We start from the raw sequence: 7,685 nt of genomic DNA, 5'->3' as shown, positions 1-7,685 counted from the left end.
ACTGAATAACTAGTGTGTGATATTTGCTAGTTGATGTGCACCACTGGTATGATTAAGCAACTATTGAAAAATAGTAATTTGAGTGATTTGCCACTGTAATAGAGATGTTTTCATAATTCACATGCAAGATTTGCAATCGTGCGAAATCCCATAACGTCTTCTGCCTTTTCTTGCCAGATTAAATGATGGGAAATAACTACTGTATTTAAACTGCTTCATCAAAAATCTTTTATGGCCACTCAGCTCTGTTGATCGAGCCATCCCACTCCCCCACAGGTCAGTGACATGCTGTAGATTCACAGGGCCCGTTTCCAATTCTCCGCGCAGGCCTACGCAATGCGGACAATCAATCTGGCAGCGTGCCAACTCAGACCATTCTGATCAAATTGTGGAAAGTTAGGTTTTCGTTCTTATAGGCCTGTCTAATGACTTTTTGTTTATGCGTGGCTTTGAGACAAATGTATTGCCTCTTTTTATGGGCTACTAATGAACAAGGCCTTTCCAATAAAAAATGATTTGTTGTGGTTAGCGCAAGTTTATGCCTTCAAATCGTATCATTTTACTTTGTCATTGTTGACCATTACATCTCTGGCCTTTGACTATTTGAAATACTGTGAATTTTAAGTGTCCAACATGCAAAGAAGCTTGCTAAATTTTCAAAATCAAATATCTTACATTTATATCTGTGTGTGAGGGAGTGTCTCTCTCTCTCTCTCTCTCTCTCTCTCTCTCTCTCTCTGTGTGTGTGTATATGTGTGTGTGTGTGGTTGGTCGGTGATGTACTGGCGTCCCTGGGGAGCATTCATCTGGGTTGCCTTAACCTAATTGGGAAAGAGGGAGGAGACCATCAGGGTGAAAGGAGGAGGCAGAAGTGAACAGAGACAGTCCGTATGAGGAGGACGATGGATGAGAGAGGCTTAATTGAATGAGAGTCTCACAAGTCTCAGATGCTGTATACATGAGGAAATTTAAAACAGGTCCCACTGGAGGACTCACTTACCCCTTTATCTTATCCGTTATGTACACTGCGCTTCCTGCTAAATGCAACAGCCTGAAGCTCTTTTGAAATGTAAAATAATCACCAGCATAAAAAACAGGACTTGGTGTCAGACCCCTACAGAAAGTATTCAGTGCAGCCTCAACTCCCCGCCCCCCCTCGCTGCCTCTTCATGCACCAGCATACACAGCATATTCCTGATGAAGCATCCCGCTATATAAACTCTGGCTGATCTGTCTCTCTGCGGACCCTAAATCAGCCTTATGGGCCATTTTAGAGATTACCACCATTAAGGACCACATGCACGCACGCTTTCCCTTCATCCATGCTGAGACATGTGGGCGCACATGCTGGAATGTGAAACGGTCTTAAATGACAAACCTTTGTTGTTATGATTATATTGCACCCTTACTGTTACTGTGCTGCCTTATACATGCAACACTTTATTCGTAATCGGTGTTGCATTTGTGCAACTTCACCATTTTGACCATTGATCTGAATCACACTTAAATCCCAACTTTAGTCTAATTTTTTAAAAAAAAAAAAGTCAACTGGAGACTCGGCTAATATTACATATCTGGCAAGAATGTGTTGAATATTATATATTTGTAATCGCAACCTGTTGATGTGTGAATACTATTGTAAAACCTTTAATTCTAGCAGCTACTCACATGAATGTTATGCTGGCTAGCTTGCATGATGTGAATGTGCACTGTTATTCTGCACTTGTACTTCAAGTGCAGATTTGTTACTAAATGTCTGACAACCTAAGTTTTAATAAAAAGAAAAAAAAAAACATTTACACCTTGTCCTCTTTCTTGGAGATGCCCGCTGAGTGAGCTACTTGTCCTGCTTTCTTTGTACCGGAACACAATGTAAGGGCTTGATAATCACTGTAATGCAACTTAAATATGGCTCGGAGAGAAATATCTGTAATATCAGCTGATCAAGTTAGGGGAGATCATTTTCATGTTACACTTTTGTGATGCTAATGCCCCGAAGCTAAAGTAATAAAGGTAGGAAATCTGCCTCTTGTCAGCGTTTACGACGAGAAGCACTTGCATGATTAGATGTCTTACGATCGATGCAGCCTCTTCTCCCAATCATTAAGACTGCTCTTAACAGATTGCAGCCCCCTCCCAAACACACACACACGCTCTTTCTCCTCCTCTTTCTGCTCCTCCTCCTGTCTCCCACACTTTCTCTTCCACTGTTGCACAGATAAAATAGATTTGCCTCTATTCCATGCCTTCAGGTTTCTTTTTGAATGGTAACCCTTTTTTTTTTAACAACATTTTGTCACACCTGAAGGTCCAGTCCACCTCTTGGGCTTCTAGGGGAGTTTAACTGGTTTAACTTGAACCCAGGTAAATGGATGGAAGGATGGAAAGTTAAAGCGAAACACCAGAGATAATGAACAAATGAACGAGATGGACCTACTAACAATCCTCAGTCACCTGCTGCTTTTGTGTTTTGCTCCGTCTACGGCCACCAGCCTCATAACAGGTAAGTAACACACAACACACACACAGATAAAACACACATACACAAAACCTGTTAAATTAATTCACGCATCTCTCTTTGGTTTCCTTATGGTCTGTCGAACCTGACTCTATACTGGATGTGCTTGGTGAAGCGAATTTATTTGAAGCCAGAGGTAACACACACACACACACACACACACACACACACACACACACACACACACACACACTTACAAAGATACTGTGCTTTGTAAAGGCTCATCATAACTTAGTCCTTATAGAAACAAATACAGATTTCCCATTATTCTAAGTTTAATCCAGTGGACTGGCAATGCAGTTTTGTGTATTCAAGGATCTAAGTATGGAGCTGATGTTTGTGATGTGCAGGGGAAGACAATAAGAAAACTATCAGTGGCCTCTATGATGAGGTGAATGTGTGTGTGTGCAGGTCAGCGTGTGTGTAGGGTTGGAAAGGGGAGGCCGTGCTACAAGCTGGCATATTTCTCTGAGCCCCGGCGACGGCTCAACTTTGGGGAGGCAGAGCTGGCGTGCCGACGGGACGGAGGGGAGCTGCTGAGCGTGGAGTCGGAGTCAGAGCAGAAAATCATCGAGCAGCTCATCACCGAGCTCCGCCCGTCTGATGGAGACTTCTGGATTGGGCTCCGCCGTAACCATGGAGACCAGGTCAGCAGCAGTGAATGCTCATCACTGTACTACTGGCTGGACGGCAGCAAGTCTACATTCAGGTGAGCGATGTCTGATGGGAAGAGAGGCCAAAGCTCAGGACGGGATGTGTGTTAGAGCACTGAAAAATGAAACGCCAATAGTTCTCCCATTGGTTGATTTTCTGGTGGCCCTGGGGCATGACCTCATCTGTGCCGTCCCATCAGGCTCAGACTGCAGTTTCATAAGAGCTGGGTTGGGTTGGCTCTGAGAAGACAAAGTTGCTGACAGACAATGTTCTGTGCCAATATTCAATATCTTCAATATAAATTTGAAAATGAAATTGACAAATCACTAAAACTAGGGTAAATCTCTCATTTTTTTAAATGAAAAGTCTGGAAAAACCAAATGAACCAAGAGAATATTGCAAATGCAAAATAAAAACTTGAAAGAGAGGCTGTCAAACTATCTTAAAAATCATCAGAAAAAAGAGCCAAAGAATATTATTTTCTCATATTGAAGCGGGAAGACACACACACAACAATATCCAATTTTCAAAAAAAAAAATTTGACCCACTGTATACACGTAAACTAATCAGCCTAACCCTAGGTGGACCCTCTGGTGTGTGCGTGTATGTGTGTGTGTGTGTGTGTGTGTGTGTGTGTGTGTGAGTGTAGGAACTGGCACTGGGATGAGCCGTCTTGCGGGTATGAGGTGTGTGTGGTGATGTATCACCAACCCTCTGCCCCCCCTGGCCTGGGTGGGCTCTACATGTTCCAGTGGAATGACGACAACTGTGAAACCAAGAACAACTTCATCTGCAAATACACTGCAGGTACACACAGGCACACACACACACACACACACACACACACACACTGTGCTGTTTTCACTCCAAATTTCCTGCAAGTTTTTTCAGTTTGTCATGGCTGTACATTCAGTGTCTGCATGATGTCTGATTCCTTCACAGAGAGGCCTCTGGATGCCTCTCCTTCTCCCAACTCCACCCAGACAGGTAAAGAGTCTGCGATGTGATTGATCAAACAGTCGCACCGCATTTGAGTTAGTAGACATTTTGATAGTTTGACTCTGACTGCGCCTAACATACAATGAAACTGCTTTGATTACAGATGCCCTACCCACGTCTGTGCTGCCCTGGAATCCAACAGACAACAACCAGGACAGAAGTACAGGTTGGCTAAGAGAATATGCTCATTAATCTAAGCTGTCTCATCCAAATGAGAATAAGACAGTCACTAATTAACTTTGTCTATTATGTGTTTCTATCTTTTAGCTCTGAATTTGATTTATATCATCCTTCCCACCATACCCCTGCTGCTGCTGTTACTGACCGTCATTGGCGTTTGTTGCTTCAAACTGCTTGCAACACGGTGAGGATATAAAAAACAAAGGCAAAGAGCAAGCTGACACCGAACACTTTAAACACAACATATACATAAGTTTAACGATGAAACCTGCTCCAACTGCAAACTGCAACAACACAAAATAATGTCCAACAGGAAACCAAACTTCACTGATGTGGAACCAATCACCCTCTGAAAATTTCCAGAAGCAGCTTATATAAATAATGTCCCATTGGTTTATGTAAGCAAAGAAGCAAAAAAAAAAAAAAAAAAAGCAAAAAGCAAACAAACATAAACATAGAGACAAAAACACAGCGCCAATGTTACATATCAAAATATATAAACTTTTTTTTTTTTTTTTATGTCAAGACAGAAATACAAGCTATATCCTACAAGAACATTCATCATTTGGTTTATTCTGACTGGGATTTTTGGTTCCGTTTTTGTTTTTTATTTGTTTGATACTTATTTATTAAATATAGCTGATTCACATTATGCACATTGTGGTTTCCTTCAAAAGTTTTAAAAACTACGTTTACAGTGATATCACTAGCAGAGGCAACATTTATTCCTTAAAATACTACAGTGGACCAAATGGAGCTACATAAGTGGGATGTACATATGTGTTGTGTATCAAATCTAATGCTTTCTTTATGTTTGATGTGTCTCACTGTTTATGTTTCTGTATGTTTGTCAGAGGGAGGAAACAGCAGAAGTCAGAGGTATGCCAGACTGACGCGGGCCTCTGCCTCACCCCGACCTCAAATGATGTCTACAACGTCATTCGCGCCCAGAAGGACGACGACCTGGCTGCGACACGCCCTCACACCAAAAACACCTCCTTCTTATGCTCCTCCCCTGACACACCAACAGGTGACTACGACAACCTGGGGGGTCGGGACACCGAGAGTGGCTTCGTGACTCTCGCCAGCACAGAGAGCTGCTTCCTCAATTTTGACCTCACTGACCTCAGCCTCGGGCGCCGCGGCACACGCGACTTCGGCGACTCCAGCTCGACTCGCTCGGGGAGAAGGGACTTGTATGAGAGCAGTCTGGGTCGCAGCGGGCACAGAGAGTTTTACGACAGGAGTCTGGGTCGTCGCACGACAAAGAGCGAGCACTTTGGCTGCAGCGGCTATGGGGAGCGGATGTATGAGGGTGATCTGGGAGCAAGGAGTGACCTCTTTGATCCCAGACTGGGATCCCAGACAGTGAAGGCCAGCCTCTATCAGACATACATCACCAACGGCAAAGAAGACACTTACCAGACCAGCCTGGGGCCTTACGGAAATCGCAAATCCTACCAAGCAAACGTGGATTGTTACAGAAATGATCTGGGTCTTGACGGTAGCAGGAGATACTTCAATGAACAAGACTGGGTTAGCAGAGAAAACTACTGATCCATCAGATCCAGTATTGTGTGTCCAGTTGTGTATGTTGTGATTGTGGCTGGTGACAAAAGGGAGAAAAGAGTTTCTTTAGATCAACTGAACAAAAAGTGGATAGTGCTGTTAAAAAGTTAAGAGGAAATACAGTTTAAAAAAAAAAAAAAAAAAAGGCCTATAGACAAAAACAATATGATGACCTTGTCCAACCTAAATGCACGGAGTGTGTTACAGTAGATTTCAACATGATTGTATGTGTGGCAGTCTGTTTGCATGGCCTGGTTATGCTGCCCTCGCTCGGCGGGATCACTATGAGGCATTTTTACTGTGCCTGAGGATGCGTTCTTTTTGTTTGTTTGTTTGTTTGTTTGTTTTTTATGCGACTTAATGTTTACATGAAATGAACAGGCTACCTCGAAGAGATTATGACATGATAATTTAGATCGTATTCATTTCAACTCGAGCCTGTTAAAAACAAGCTCCGACTCATGAAAACAACAAGCTGTACGGTCAACTTTCAAGGAAACTTCAGAGCTCTAGTTTCAGTTCACGTGACATCAGAGCACACAAATAAGGCCATGTTTTTGATGTAAAAAAAAAAAAAAAATGCATTTGTTTAAAGGCCTCTTTTTTCCTTGACACTTTGAATGCAGCACTGTTTCAGGTAATAGTTTTCAAGTTCCTAACTGAACATGATTGACTTGATCAGGGAGTCAAAACAACAAACTGTTTTTTGTGTACTGCAGGTGTGTTTCTGAGAGGCCACTGCCTTTTGTTTGCAAGTTGTACAGTAATAGTTGAACTCTATGGTCCTTCCTATTTTACCAAAACTGCCTTCAGTCTGCTCAGACGATCCAACAGGTTAGCAAGTGGAAAGAGGCTCATATAATGAATTCAGCTTGAGTGCCTGCAGCCTGACAGTAATGGCATGATAAAAAAAAAAAAAAAGAGAATGAGAAAGTAAAAATATCATTTATCTGTCCAGAACGGATTTTGCCTTGTTCCCCTAACATTTTCCTTGTAATTGAGAGCCCTTTGTATGTTTGTTACATGAGGAAATCTCCAATAAAAATTTGATGTAAATGAATACTTTCCTTGTGTCATGGGAGAAATTTATCACATTTTCTTGCCTCAATTTCAAAGAAAGAAAGACAGGACTGTCTTCACATCATATTTTTTTTTTTTAATTAACATTTCAAATTAAATTAGTCATGCACACTCACTTTCATGTCATTTCCACCATTCAGCCCCCACAGAGGAAACGATAAGATACCATTCAAGTACAGGCAGATGAACACTGCAAGATTTCTTCAATCAATTGTAGGAATTTACATTTAGGCCACATTTTTAAGGTCAGTATGAGAAGAAAAAAGCACAACATTTCTATGACGTTTATGTGGCTGTTGGGCTAAATGCAGTCAAAATCCTGGAGTATGCATCTTGCCCAAGACATTCATTCTGTACACACACACATACACACACATGTAACTGAGATAAAATGTCTGATATAAAGGTCCTACTGATACCTGCCAAGTCAACCTGCATACACCTCTCTCTCTCTCTCTCTCTCTCTCACTCTCACTCTCACTCTCACACACACACACACACACACACACACACACACACACACATACACACACAAAGGGAAGACATGATGTCCTTAAAGGGTTTGATATCTTACACTGTTCATGAGACAAATACTGTGAAACAAATGCACGCACGCACACACATACACACATACACACACAAGATGTGGAGAGGCGATGTTTGTTTTTTAGGACTCAGAGCCTC

The 7,685-nt window shown here is 42.1% G+C and overlaps 1 protein-coding gene across 1 annotated transcript; it reads left to right on the top strand.

Moving 5' to 3' along the window:
• The first annotated feature begins 2,427 nt into the window (after positions 1–2,427).
• Positions 2,428–6,076, top strand: layna (layilin a). The gene is made up of 8 exons (XM_030068424.1): positions 2,428–2,503; positions 2,634–2,654; positions 2,930–3,227; positions 3,823–3,980; positions 4,116–4,160; positions 4,276–4,338; positions 4,440–4,536; positions 5,207–6,076. Exons 1-8 carry the CDS (start codon positions 2,428–2,430, stop codon positions 5,907–5,909), a joined length of 1,461 nt encoding a protein of 486 aa, XP_029924284.1. The 3' UTR covers positions 5,910–6,076.
• The last annotated feature ends 1,609 nt before the right edge of the window (positions 6,077–7,685 follow it).

This window comes from Myripristis murdjan, chromosome 14 (assembly GCF_902150065.1).
Source record: "Myripristis murdjan chromosome 14, fMyrMur1.1, whole genome shotgun sequence".
NCBI classification, from domain to species: Eukaryota; Metazoa; Chordata; class Actinopteri; order Holocentriformes; family Holocentridae; genus Myripristis; species Myripristis murdjan.
This window is presented reverse-complemented; position numbering and strand designations above follow the sequence as displayed.